General features: G+C 39.1%; 2 protein-coding genes across 3 annotated transcripts in view; both read left to right on the top strand.

The window, feature by feature from the left end:
- Positions 1-3,605, top strand: part of LOC106953804 (plakophilin-1-like) — a 12,715-nt gene extending 9,110 nt beyond the window's left edge. The window contains exons 8-13 of the mRNA XM_015042843.1: positions 783-944; positions 1,483-1,674; positions 1,938-2,085; positions 2,490-2,682; positions 2,775-2,847; positions 3,054-3,605. Coding sequence (XP_014898329.1) covers positions 783-944; positions 1,483-1,674; positions 1,938-2,085; positions 2,490-2,682; positions 2,775-2,847; positions 3,054-3,146 — 861 coding nt within the window. The 3' untranslated portion in view covers positions 3,147-3,605. The remainder of the gene's footprint in view (positions 1-782; positions 945-1,482; positions 1,675-1,937; positions 2,086-2,489; positions 2,683-2,774; positions 2,848-3,053) is intronic.
- A 4,616-nt stretch (positions 3,606-8,221) lies between these two features.
- The window catches only part of rassf8b (Ras association domain family member 8b), a 25,301-nt gene continuing 18,538 nt past the window's right edge, over positions 8,222-14,984 (top strand). The window contains exon 1 of one of the 2 annotated variants that reach the window (XM_015042844.1): positions 8,222-8,736. The gene's annotated coding sequence lies outside the window, so the exon portion shown is untranslated. The remainder of the gene's footprint in view (positions 8,737-14,984) is intronic. The other variant, XM_015042845.1, reaches the window with a different exon arrangement.

Here is a 14,984-nt window from a genome sequence, read left to right on the forward strand (position 1 = left end):
GTTTCCTTTTCTCAAAAGGGTCCAACAAAACGGACCCCCGAAAAAAAAGGGAAAAGAAAAAAAAAAAATTTTTTTTTTTTTTTTTTTTTTTTTTTTTATTGTCTAAAATACAAATGTCAGTGTGTAGATCTAAAACATGAGATCAGAACAAAATGCAAAGTGGAGCTTAATTGTGAAGAAAAAGGGAGGAAAAGATGACTTTTGAATCTTTTGTGAAATAAATTCTCTTGCTCTGATTCACCTAAACAATATATTAGGCTGGGAGTTTTTCAAAGGTCATGTCAGAGACACAGAAAGCTATATACTGAGTTTGACCTCAGTCACATGAAATAAGTCTAGATTTTGCTATAATTATTTTTTTTTGTTTTTTTTTTTGTTTTTTCTTGGGATTTGACAAAAACCCCAAGAAAAAAAAAATCACACTTTAAAATCAGTAAAGTGTGATTTGATGAAAACATCCCATTGGCATCATGGCTGCCATGAAGCCAATGGGATGTTTTTGTTTTTCTTGAGAGAAAAAGTTGGTTATTGTCAGGAAGCCAGATCAGTCCTGTAAGAAAACCTGTTTGAGTTTTGTAAGAGGCATGCAGCAAAACCTGCAGCAAAACGTTTGTACCAAAATAGTTTGTAAAATAGTTTTGCAATCCCCACAGCCGGGCCCGGTCCACAATTTTAGAGGTTTGGGTTCATTCAGATTCCTGCTTGACAGAGGTTTTTGTTCAAGTTTATTATTATTATTATTATTATTAGATATCCATATTTATCGCTCTCTCTTTTTGAAGCTCACAGAAAACTGCGTCTGCATCCTTCAAAACTTGACCTATGAAGCTGAGGAAGACTGGATCCGCCAAACCACCAAAAATACGGAAGAGACTCAAAAAAATACGACTCCCAAAGAGACGACTTGCAGCTGTTTTCCTCGTCGCCGTGCCAACCTTGAAGAGGTAATCACTTCACTATTAAAAACCGATTTTATTTTATTTTTTTTTTTTTTAAATCCGCATAATTTCTAAAGATTTTTACTAATAAAATCAGTAGTGTGGTTTGCATTTTTTCACGTGTACTACGGAGTTCAACATAACCAGCTGCCTTCAGAAAACGCAAAAGAACTGGTATTTCTATTGAATTTCTTTTGCATAAAGTCATTACGAGAATAAACTTCATACTTTATCTTTTGAATAAATTTCTTTTTTGTGTGTGTGTGAGAGGAAAAGAAAGATACTTAGTTCTTAAGCAAATGTTTATAAAGTCACAGTCATTTATAATAAAAGATTGTGAAATGCAGTGAAGGCGGCAACACATTGAAACACATGGCTTAAAGTCGCACTGGTAAATATTTGGTTGCATCTCCTGGTTTTGGATCAAACCAAAATAACAAGAAAGAGGCTAAATAATGTTAAACTTGGCTCAGCTGCTGTTTGTGACCCCACTGAACACCCATCACCTGCCTGACCTCTGCACCTCTAAATCATTTCCTCCCAGGATGCAAAGGACAAAGAGGAAGCAGAGATGATGTGCCTCCTGCAGAATAATGAAGACCCACTTGGAGTTAAGTGGCTGTGGAGCGGGCAACTTGTACGGGCGTACCTGTCGCTGTTGGCCTGCAGCACAAACAAAATGACGCTGCAGGCCGCCATGGGGGCGCTGCAGAACCTCACAGTGAGGAAGGGAGAGGTAAAAAGAGACAGAGTTGACTGCTAAGACTTCCAATTTGTGGTAGGAAAAATGACACTTCGCTGCACAGATTGTGCTTTTTACATTTTAGTTATATTTCTTTAAATGATAAATCTTGTAACAAGTATTTAAATGGAAAAGCAAACGTTTGTTTTGTTTCTGTGCTTTTTAACTTTTTGGCTAATTAGGAAACCTTGTTGCTGCTTTACGTTTTTACCTGTAGATGGAGATATTTTTAAAATACTTTTTTTGACACCTGACAGATCTCCGAGTCCGTCGCCCGAATTATCGCGGAGGAAAAAGGACCTCGGAAAATTACAGCCGTTTTAGAAAAGAACATTACGCTGAAGAAACCAGCCTTGCTTCTGATGAGGAACCTCTCCCGCTTTCCAGAGCTTCACCCCTCCATCTGTAACTCCACACTCCTCACTTTTGAACTTCAATCTTCCAGAACATTGGAAAAAAAAAAGAAACTTTTCCGAACCTTCTAGTTATTTTCAAACCCCTTGAATTAAAAAGCAAGAAAACTTTGTGTAATTTGTAATTTGTGCTTTGTTGGATTTTTAATGCAACAGAGAACTGCATGATCGTGAAGAAGGGGGGAGAAAAAAACCAAAATCTGAAAAGTGTTTAGCCCGCTTTGTTCTATGATCCTTTCTGCTAATCTGTCATAGAACCCAAATAAAATAAGTTTGTTGTAACATATTACAGATGTTCAATGAAATCTAAGGGGTTTGAAAAGTTATTACTGTACTTTCATAAAAGTGACACATTACTGGGATTTTTTTATTCATCTTATCTTTTCACTTTCGCAGTTGAAAATTTTGTGACGACCGAAACCACAAAATCCCTTTTACACCTTTTGGACATCGGCGCAGAAGAATCTGCTGAGCTGATGCCGATTCTGTGTCGGATCCTCGTAAACCTGAGCAAGAACAACGTGGAGACGGCCCAGCGTATTAGCCGTGAAACGGCCGTGAATGATATGTTACAGAAGAAATATGAAGGGTTAGTGAAACATCCAATGTCTAGCTCAAGTAAACAAAGAATCACGTTTTGCCTTATTAATGACTATATGTGACTTTTCATCGTGAATCCAGTAAAGCTAAAGAGGCGGTGGAGGAGCTGAGGGCCACGTTGTCCCCCAGAAGTTCTCACCAACATCTAGAAGAAGTGAGTCCATTCACACATCACTCTGTATCCAATGCAGATCGCTCTGCAGAAAAAAAAAAAACAACTTTAAGGGGTATTGTGTTCAGAATGAGGTAAAAAAATGAATTTAATTTGCATTTCCAAAAGCCCTGTAGACTTTTCCAGATGCAGACGCCATAATAAGTCCTCCTTTCTTTCTTTCTTTCTTTTTTTTTTTTCCTCAACAGGATAAAACCAAAAACGCCAAAATTCTTAACTTGCTACCAAAGTCTCTGCAGTGCCGTACTGGAGCTAAACATGAGGAAATCCCGTCCACATAAGATATACAAAACACCATTTTTTTCCATTAGGAGTTATTTTTGTATTACTTTTTGTTGTAGTGCACAAAGAAATATGGGATAAAATGTTCAAATTATTTATGCCTTTTTTAGTCGGAGTCATAGAGATGATAGCAAAGCACTTTTTAGGCAACCACAATGAAGTAAGTATTCCTAGCCACTGTTCCATTAGCAAACTTGAATTATTTCTGGCAAAGATAATGCCAGCTTTAAAAAAAAAAATATATATATATATAGTATAAAGGCAGCTCAACACCTAATGATATTACTTTGCACTTTCTGTGACAATGCTGTGAAGAATAGTAAAACAAATGAAATCGACAAATTCTGTAGATGGGAAGAAATGTCATTACTGAATAATACATGAAGTTTAAAGTGTTCCAAAATGTATTTTTAATTGTAATTTTTTTTGTGTGAAAATAAACATTTATGAATGCATTCGAATGCCTTTGGAAATTGTGTAAATTTACTAAAGAGCATTTATGAAAACAAATCAAAAAATTTTGAGATGTAGCTTCGTAAGGTTGGCAATCGATTATAGCCAGCCAACATTAAGTTAAAGCCCAGCAGCACTTGAATTTACCCAGAACGGGGCGACTGACGCGAGTTCGCCTTGTAACCGGAGAGTTTCTAGTTAGGAGGGTTTTTATGCCGGTTTGTGTTGAAAACATGTCCCGTGGGAAGCCCCAGTAAAGAACTATAAAAAGCATTTATTTTATTGAAGAGATTAGAAAAATGTTTCATTTGGGAACATCTGCTAAATGGTAAGAACCTAATTACTTTTCAGCACAAGTTTGGAACATTTGACTTGTAATTCTGAACTTTCTTTTTGCTTAGGTTATAAATATTTGTCCTTGATGCTCTTCAAACTTGGAAAGAAGAGAACCAGTGAATGGAAAATTGTCATTGGATGTTTTAGCGATATTGCGATCAAATTATATGGCTCAGTCGATACAGAAATGATCAATGTTCTTGCATGGTAATCTCAGTTTAACTCCAATAAAATAAGAAGGAAATGGGATGAGCTGAAAAGAGCAAATTAGAAGAATCTAAATTTGTAGAGTTTTGCAAGAAGGAATAGTTTTGTTAACTGAACATTATAGGAATATGGACATATTAAATAGCCTTTCTTTAAATGAAATTTGCCTTCTAAAATGTTCAACACATTTTCAATTGAGGAATGTTTTTTTCTGCTGTGTCCACCAGAGGGCAGTGGTGCTTCGCCAACAGAATCAGAAGCACATTCATTAATGAAAAGGTGTTTTTCATGCTTTCTCCACACAAAACCCCAGGTTTTATAAACTAATGCACTCTTTTCTTTTTCGGGTTACAAGTTCCAATTTCACTCACTTTGAGAACCACTATGACGATAAAAGCCACGAATTAAAGACTGCTGTCTTGGCGGACGAAGGATAAGACTAAGTAGAAGCCAAATCCCCTTATCAATAGCTTACTTGTTTTCCACATCCAGTCTGTAAGAATTGGACCAATTTCTTGTTTCACAAGAAAAGCTTCATCTTGTCGTAACTTTTAATAGAAAAGGCATTATGGGATTAGTCAGAAAAATGTCACGCCTGTTCCGTCCCTTCACCGGTCTGACTTTCCGCGAAGAAGCCAGGAGAATATTTTTAGACCACTACGGACATAAAATATGTCCAAAACACCAGAATAGCCAGCGGCAGCAGGTGTGGAGAAACATGAGAATAGGTTTGTTTGCTACTGGGGTCCTAAAGTGGAACATGCTGGTGCCGACCGCCGCGTAATCTGGCTAAGCATGTTTCAGACGTACAGAAAGGATTCATTCACAGATCTTCAGTGGAAGCTGGGAGAAAGGCAGACGGTTTTTACTTTACAGTGAGGCCTTTGTTGTTGGGGATGTCGGCAGTCAGGTGAAACTGCTCAAAATAATGTGCACATTTTTAAAGGAAGGAGGGGGAAAAAAAAGATCAAAATGTCGTACTTTTCTGAGAATGTCTGGAATGAAGTTCCGCCCTTATTCTTACAAAGTTAGGGGGAAAAAAAGTGATTTTTGTGGATTATAATGGGAGTTTGAGACCTAAGGAGGAGTACTCCTTTTATCCTGCTAATATGATGTAAATCTGACAAACTGTTATTGCTTTCCGATGTAAATGAGGACTTTAAAGAGACGGAATGTTCAGAAGTTACACAAGCACCAGTGTAGAACCGAGCGGTACAATTAGTTTGATCAAAAAATTTTAAATGCAAGCTGTGTTTAAAAGGTAGAAAGCTTCTCTGCCTCAGAGATAAAAAAAAAAGACCTGAACCCCTTCAAATCTAACTATTGTTTTATTAAGATATCTTCTATTGGCGGCTCCCCAATTGAGGCATTTCAGCCAACCTGCACACTGAACCTTTTAAAGACCAAATATCTGCAGCACAGGTGCAACTGGTATATTTGTTGCTGAATGGAAACACTGGGTGGCGGACATACACTGGTTTACTGATTTGTTTTTAGCCTTAATCAATGTGACAACAACAAAGTCTGTAAACTGGGAGACAAAATTTAACTACTTAATGCTGAATTTTTGCTGTATTGGACACAATTTAGTTCCCAGGAGTAAAAGACTGGTTGATGCCCATCTGAACACTATACAATTATTAATAAAATACTTGCCATTTCAACTTGCCCCACACTTCTGACAGGAAAAAAATCTTTCTAAGCTATCAATGAACACACTGAATACTTGAAGTGGCTCCAACAGCAGACCTCCCCAACCCGTTTTCTGAATAACTCATAAATACTTTATAGCTCATGAATCCTTCAGGTGATAAATTACTATTGTTGGTTATTTTTTAAATAATTATTTGGTTTTTTTTGTTGTTTTTTTAAGAAAAAGCCTGACAGCCAAGCTAACATGGAATACTAAACTACAGATTTGTATGTACAAACTTATTTTAGTGTAATCACAGATTGATGGGATCTGATACAGCATGGAACTGTTTTAAATAAATTTTCTGTTTCCTTACACTGTTTTCTCCTCTTATCAGTCACAGAACTTAAACAGAATCTCTAATTGAATAGAAAAACTGAATTAAAAAAACGTTTCTGAATCACTATAGTCAGTGAAAAACTGGCATTTCTAATGATGTTCATTTCTCTGCTTCTAGACACATGAATACTTTTGTTTAGACATGCTGTCACAACTGCGTGACAGTTGTTTAAATTTCCATGTAACTTTATCTGTTTTCAGATACCTCACAGATTTTCCTTCAGTCTGAGACATTTTTTTAAATGACCTCCTGAAAAGGAAAGGTTGACTCGTATGCTGAAAACAAAAGTACTAAAATAATGAATGAACATTTTTATATTGGAGCAACTCAGAAAAATAACAGTATTACTTCTTTTTCTTTGTTTATTTATGAAAACCTAATGATGTCTGATGGGAAACGGATCAATTTGTTCTTCTGGACAGCAGACTAAATAGATCAACAGCCGTAAACACAGCAGGTAACGAATAAAGTTGTTGGAAAAAAACAGGAAAGGTGAAATTACGGTGGACTAAAAGCTGAAGGTTGCCCGATTCTGTCCGATCAGCAGAACAGGCAGCCGTCGTGATTAATGCTGCGAGACATGAAGGCACCAGAGCTGACTGGAATTTTAAACGAACACAAATGGGAGATTTTCAAGTGGAAAAAAAATAATAAAAATACAGAAAAACTGCACTTTCTTTAAGCAAAACTCAGGGTGATTGATGTTAAATTGGCTGGCATAACGTTTGCTTACACTGAATAGGTCAAACCTCCAAATTAAAACTTTGAAATTGCAAAGGATTACCGCTATTGACAACCAGGTTGACTAAGTTATGCTGTATCAGTTTATAAGCCACTTTGAAACAATGGATTCAGTTCAACTCGGTATATTTATAGTGCTGCTGATTCATAAATGTCAAGACAAATGGATCCATTTTTCACAGAAATGTGTAGTGAATGTAGACAATTTAATCCCAGCTATAAAACAAAACAGCCAATTGCATGAAGTCGTTAATTTTGCCGCGACCCGTCATTTTGCGGTTTTTATTTTCTATTGGTGAACAAGCAGCAACATGAAGACTCAGATATGGACAGGTCAGAGAGAAAGATATGAAGATTGTAAAATATTATCTAAGGGTTTGAACATCTCATGAAGGACTGTTCAGTCCATTATTCAAAAAAAAAAATGGAGCTGGTACGACGCAACCGCAAAGCCCAACAAAACATGACTGTTCATCTAAACTGACAGGCAGAGACTTAATCTGATAGACCAAGAGATCCATCATAATTCTGGATGTGAATGTAGGCTGAATAGGTTTGTTGTAAATGGAAAATATTTCATTAAGAAATTAAGTCCCATTTGGGTTTTGTCAAAATTATTGTCTTTGATTGTCTTTGTCACCAGAAAAAAAAAAAAAGTTGACCGATTTTATGGAGAGAATATGTAAATACTGTAAAAGTGTTTTGTTTGTTACATGATTGTTTCTAATGTTACATGAGACTCGGAATAACAAATATGATTAATGCGTTAAATCTGCTGGATTTTTCTGTAAAGTCAGCCAGTTGGTTGTAAGCTCTTAATATTTAAACAAAATAACAGTCTTCTACACAGACGCAACTAACATTACAAAAGGAAACTGGTCGATTTCTTTCGTTACATTCGTATATATTTGAAGTTCTGTTGTAAGATCAAATGTGTACTTTCTGAAATGCATCCACAAGCATAAGTTAGTGATACTATCTTTTTTTTTTTTTTTAATGAGAACAGAGAAAATGTAGAAGTTTGTATATATGTTTACAGGTGTCTTGTACGTTAGATTGTTGTCGCATCTAAACATTTCTCACCAGATTTCAACAAGTGTTTGTACCACCATAAAAAAAAAACTCAATGCCATCAACTAGCACTGAGTCTTTGACGTTTTAGCTCACTCTTTGCGTGTAACTTTCGTCAGCTGAATAGTTGTGCCTCTTGTGATGTCATCGATCCAGAAACACAGAGAGCAAAACTGATGGGCTTTTTTTTATTCTAAATTGCCTTCTTAAAAACTTTTCAATAAAAAAAAATAAAAATAAAAAAAATGTTGCCGAGGAAATCCATACTTTAAGTCTTTCTGTTCCGTGGTTGTCTGCACGGGGCCTGAGTCGATCTGGGTCCATCCGTGTGTTTACTACCAGCACAGTGAAGCTTCAAATGGCTCCATCATGCCTTGCGGTGCGGCGTCCCAGTTAATTCACCAGTCGCGTCCGCGTCTCTGATGGGCAGAGCAGCGGATGCTTTATCGGACAGCCTTCGTGTCGGATGTCCGAAGAGGGGACGGACGGGACTGGTGTTTACATCCACACGACTTCACAGACGAGGAGGAGGAAGAGGAGGAGGAGGCTGCGCACCGTTAACTCCTGCAGGAGCGGAAAGGCACGGATTGAACCCGGGATCTCAACCTGCTTTACACGCCACAGGAAGCGGTGAATTTTACTCAGAAGAGGCACACCGAGCCTCCGGAGCACCGGGACGGCTTTTTTATTTTATTTATTTTTTTTCTTTAAAAACCCTCCGACAGGCGGTGAGCTGCGGCTCAATGAGGTATGCGGCTGAGATTCGCACTGCGTTAAAACATAACAGACACAGTGCTGGCTTTCAGCACCGGTTCGTGGTTGTGTTGTATAGTTTAACAATAGTAATAGTTTGTTCTGCTGTTTTTCCTGGTCCTCCTGTCGGAGCGACAAGTCCAGAGAAATATTGCAGAAATTGTCAGAGGAAGTAATGACACCATGTGTTCTGGACAGAACATACCAGATCAGTGAGCCGTCAGGAAGTGAGTGTGCAGTGAGTGCACAAGTAATTGGTTCGTGTGTGGGTGAGAGGGTCTGCTGATGAATCCAAACTGTGTGATTCGAACCAAAACTTTTCTAATTTGAGTTACTGATCAACAACAGAGCTGGAAGCTCATGTGTGATGAAGGTAAAGGCAACTTTATCACAGCCAGCGGCTCTATGTTTGGTAGTAGTTGATGCGAAGCCGGCCTAAAGCAGAAGCAAAGTGAGCAGCTAGTGCAACCATCATAGTGTTATTTAAATCAAATGTACTGCTGTCTATGTGATGCATCTGAAGCGATCATGCAGCAAAAACCTTTGTTTTTTTTTTGTTTTTTTTAAATCTTTGGTTAAAAATGCACCCCGAGTTTGAAGTTGCGTTAAGCGTAAGGAGAATGTTAGGACAGTTGTTGTGGTAATGAATGCTAGTTCCTTAAACGGTAATGGTTGCTTTGACACACAGTGTTAAGCTTGTGATCATAATGCAGGATTAGAGCAGTGTATTATAAGCCTGGCGGGCCACCAGGCTTTACTTGTCCCCCCACCAGGCTAAGTATTGCTCATTTACTTAAGTCTTTTTAAAATGTCTGCATTTTTTAAGCCTTTATAGTTGGTGTTCATGTATCAATCTTTCAGTAATACAGACTTATCAAGTGATATTTTCAAATTTCTTCTCGACTTTAAAGATTTTTTTAATTCAAAATCACGACGGGCCGTTGGATGAATGACTGCTCTAGCAACCAACCACCGGGCTTAGCAAGTTTTCTGGGGGGAAACCTTGATTAGAGTACATGCATAATCTTGTTTCCCATATTTAAAATATCACATTTAGCTTTTGATGATATGAAATAACAGCCAGCCTAATGTCCAGTATCCATATATAGCATCAACTACAACTCTAACATTAGCCACAGCAATGTTTGCTTGCACTTTGCACCCTAAACCAGTTATTTATTTACTTTCAGCTGTTAGGTGATGTAATTCAGAGCTACGAATCAGTTTTTCAGCCAGAAATCATCCGTCCTGTCTTTGCCTGTACGATTTGGGCTAATGCAGTGGAAAAAAGTCTTAACAGAATTACTGGAGTAAATCTTTGTCTTTCAGCAGACTCTCCCCCCGCCCACCCCCTCTCATCACGTGGTCGGCTAAGCCGCCAGACTTTACAGGCTTATTGTCTTCATCAACCTGATTAGTTTTAACTTTTGAGGTTGCATGGCAGCGGTTTCGTCGCTCCAACGTGGCGATCGTGACGTCTTTCCAGTAGCACAGGAAACGCGGCCCTCGTGTGCCGTCCTAGTTAAAATCACACACGTTGTGTTTCACAGCTGACTGACGGCGGCTGAATGCAGCACTTTCCAAGCCGATGACCTCCTGAAACCTTTCATTCAGCACCTCTGAGGCATATTTGTCCAAGCCTGTGCTCGTGTCATGGTCTCCAGCTGTTGACAATTTTTTTTTTTTTTTTTTTTTTTTTTTTTTTTTTTTTTAACAAACTAAACCAGAGAGAGGAAAACGCCTCACTGAGCGGAGATAATTTAAAGATTGCAGTAGACTTAACAGGATACTACAGTAGAAGGAGGCAACTTGCCAACTCTAAAGCACAAAGTCATCAGTGTATTACTGTATGAGAAGGGACCACTGAGTCCAGGACACTCCATCAAGGAAAGTGACATAATGTCTCTGAACAAGGGTCCATATCTAATTGAATTTCCTCGTATAGGAAACACCTGCTGACATTAGCGTTTCTGGCTGCCATTTTACCCGTGCGACGCTAGCGTGGCTCTGAACAGGAACTTCAGCTCTTCCCTGTACTGTTAAGGTTAAAGAAGGCTTAAGTTGGGTTAGTTGGCTGCACAATTGCCGTCAGGTTTAGGTTTAACCTTTTGCGATTTCATTTTGTTTTTATTTTTTTTTTTTAAGTGAGATCACATTTTCACTGATCCACCTGATCGATCTCAAAACTTGCCAGTTCTGATTACAGTCGCCGGGGTTTTGGAGCATCTGCTAATCCTGAAAGCTAATTAGGTCAACAACATGAGTGGATGTTGAGCACCGGGGATACACCCTTCACCCCGTAAGGATTAGACAGGATGAATGAATGAATGAATGGGATTCAATTTCCACGAGTTTGACAGAGTGATCAATCAGAGTTGGAGTCCAGGCAGCGAAGTCGACCTTCGTAACCCTTTACAAATAGAAAACGTGATACAGGACTGATACGCCAGTCAAATTACTCCACAGTAGGTAATTAGCATCTTCTTTGGAGGGATTATATAGTTGCTTCATGAGTTGCAGCAGGAGACAAAAAAAAAAAATCCAGCCACCTCGCCCTAATCTTAACGTTGAAAAACCCCGCTGCTGCTCACACCTCCGTTCTTTCCCGTACCCTCGTCGAAGGGGACACAAAGAGGAAGCAACGGGAAAGTGCCGCTCGCTTCTTAATTGTTGCAGATTGTTTGGCCTCCTTTCCCCAGTCCGTCCCCTCCGGTCAGTCCGGTCGTCTGTGCACAAAGCTTGGACAAAGCCGGAGCCGGGTTGCTATGGTGAGGGATTGTTTGCATCCAGTCATGCCACTGGCCATGTGGGCTCATTGCACACATTGCAGCACACTCTTTTGTTTGAGTTCACACACACACACACCAAAACACTCTGGGCTCCAGCAGCCATCTAAAAGAACTTGTCCTCTGATTGCATCATAATTCTGAGCTGCTCGCTTCTCTGATGTTTTGCTGTGCCATTTGCAATTTATTTTTCTCTTTTTTTTTTATTTATTTATTTTTTGCTTAGTTGGAATGTAAAATTTAAGGGTCAGGAGTTCAACCCCAATCGCCGAGTTTGTTAAACACAGAGAGAGCGGGGAGCTCGAGACAACAGGAAATGAAGTGTTAGGTTTGCAATTAAACCCAGATTTTTAACTCCAATCAGTTGCCCTGGGATGGTTTTTGCGTTAACCGTCTTGTGCGTCGCTCGCTGCGTTGGAGGAAAATCTGATAAGTAACCCGGCCTTGGTGTGCTGCGTCTCCTCCTGGGCTCTGCCTTCCTGTGGCATCCCGAGAATGAAACTTCAGGGGAGGCAGAACTGAAGTCACAACTAAGATTAGCTCTGTGGTTTGCAGGCCAGACAGCAGGATATTCCTCATGTCGCTAACCAAACGGCTGCTGCAAAAACCGCCTGACTGAAGGGGTTGAATTGATAGCAGCAGACTTTCCGTTTTGTATCAGTTTTCCTGATGTCATGAAAATAACGACCCTCGACACATTACATTGTTTTCCTGTCCTATCTTGATTGATGTGAATACTTGGCACATGCGGTGACGGCATTAGAGCCGTCACCGCATATTCACTGTTTGGACATAGGTGTCCAAAATGGGACTCCTGACCTGTGGACGTTTGCAGCCTGTCTTGCTTCCTTCCTTTTTCCAGTCTAAATGCTGACAATATATGTAAAGAAATGCAAAAAAAAAGTAACTTTTCGCTCGATTCTCCACACATGAAGGTTTTATTTTGGTCTTGTAACTTACTTTAGAGTGCCTTTTAAGTAGATCCCAGAGAGTTGTTTTTTTTTTGTTGTTGTTGTTTTTTTGGCTCAATGGAGAATACAGGAATGCAACACTGACCCTCCCACACCTGTTGCTGCTCAATTCTGGTGTTGAGAGAATGCAAGCTTGGAAAGACAAATTTGGCTGTCTTCCATGTAGCAAAACATAACCCTCATCTGGTACTCTGCTCAAATTTAGTTTATCGTAAATGGTGCCATAAAAATGTAAACCCCGATACACCGAGGTATATATAATCTCTTTTCTGTTGAAAATTAAAACACTTAGAAGTTCTTTTTATTATTATTTTTCTGTTGGTATACTTGTATTTTTACTCAATGTGAGAATCTCGAACCACTGAGTGAATCTATTTTTTTTCTTATTTGTGGTTGAATTAGAGAGGTCAACTCCCCGTGCATGAACTGTTCAGTGGAGCTGAAATACGCGGAGCCGACTCTGACACTTTATAAAACGGTCACAGCACTTCTCCCACATGTTCTGACAAAACTGTCTGGACACGGCCCGCTGAGCGGATCCGAAACATGGAGAGCGCGCATTTACAATGAAGCGGCTCCAAAAATAGAAGCCCCCTGTCGCAGCATGCTAATTTATGTACGCTCGCTCGGTGTGATTTATTTATTTACACGCCGGCAGAGGGAGCATCAAAGTAAGTGCTGCCGAGGCCATAAACGGAGAAAATGGAAACGGTATCGTGGAAATTCAGAGCCGCGTTGCCGGCGGCTGCAGCGGGTGGGAGCGAGTGGCGGAGGTGGCTGAGGCGTAGCAATAGTCTCCATAGTGACTGCAGAGCTGCGCGTTCTCGCCAGGGGAAAGAAAATCGAAGCTCATTTCCACTAGGAAGCAGACTTCATCGGTGATGGAGCTGGATCAGTTTAGGACAGAACTCAGCTTTAACAGCCTGACCTTTTAGGGTTTCGAGGTCAAAGCCTCATTAGCCTGTGGGTTTCAACCCAGAGCTATTAACTAGTTTCTTCTATCAGCCATTGTGAGTCTCTTAAGTTGTTCAGACAACTCAGTCACACGCAGACATCCAGGAACAAAGCTTATGGAGCTTTTAGTTCTGCTTATTTGGACCAGAACATTTGAACATCTGCCTCGCTGACAAGAAGGCAACTGTTTCGTAGGAGGGGGGGGGGGAGCTGTGGGTACATTTATGTTACTATTTTTTCACAATGCCTGCGACACTGTTTTACTTTGTATGGTAAACCCAGCTTGTCCCTAAAAAAAACAAAACGAAAAGGATTCAGTTTCAGCTTTGTGTTTTCTTTTGTTTGTTTTTCTCTCCCTCCTGTAATAGCGGTGCCGTGACGTAATGAAACAGTCGAACGCAACACTGGCAGAGAAATCACTAAAAACTAGACAGAAAAATTGTCAATACAGGAATGAAAAACCGAGGCGGGTCAGGTGGTGCACCTTTGGTTTCTTGCAGAAATGTTTGCTTTTGCGATTTGAAAGTGTAGCTTTTTTGTTTTTTTTTTAGCAGAGTACAGCAACAGGTGGGGGTGGGGCGGCGTTCCTTTACTGTGAGCTGGAGAGAAACGTCAGTTTTTGCTAGTCAACAGGTTTTAAAACATTGCTAGTTGTTGATAACTGGGAACCGGCCCATGTTTACTTTGCATTTACTCACACGACTATCTGTGTGACGAAATGTAATCGTTGGATCTAGCCAGCTATAAATATCAATATAACATCCTCAAAAACACCAATATTCATCTATAACTTCCTGCAGCAGTTTTCTGTCCTGCATGGCTAAAGCTAGAAACTTTAGAAATTGACTGACTATTTTTTTATTATTATTATTTCCATCCACCTGTGTAAACGGTGCTGTTGATGAAGGTAAACCTCTCTGAAATGAGGAAATATTCAAACCTTCAGCAGCAAAACTACCAATACAGATAGGAAAAAAGAAAACCTTTTTTGCTAACAAATGTTGTATTATTTTATACTGTGGAAACCAAAAATTCACTTACTTTGGCTGCATGTTTACGGTTGTTGTCCATGTGGACGACCCATTTGCACCCGACCTTTCACTTCCTGCCTGACGTCTTTAGATGCTGCTTCAATATTTCCGCATAATATTCTTGCTTGCCCACCAGAAAGCAGTGAGTCCCAGGTGTTATTGTGGCATTTAACAAATTTAAATAATTTTGGTAATTCCAACCGACCAATAACAAGAGAAAGTGGGTCTAATTTTTACTTCAAAAGAAAGAAAAAAAAAAACATCTATTTTTCACATTTCAGTCTCACTGGAACACCAATTATTTTACTGTTGATGACGTTGATTAGGAGTTTTGTTTTCTGCTTTGTTTGGCTCTTTAAAAAAAAAATATATATATATAGCCTATATATATAGCCTATATATATATATATATATATATATATATATATATATATATATATATATATATTTTTTTTTTTTTTTTTATTTTTTTTATTTTTTTCTCAGACTATCTAACAGAGA

This window comes from Poecilia latipinna, unplaced genomic scaffold (assembly GCF_001443285.1).
Source record: "Poecilia latipinna isolate Pla-1442-1.1 unplaced genomic scaffold, P_latipinna-1.0 Scaffold603, whole genome shotgun sequence".
Taxonomy (NCBI): Eukaryota; Metazoa; Chordata; class Actinopteri; order Cyprinodontiformes; family Poeciliidae; genus Poecilia; species Poecilia latipinna.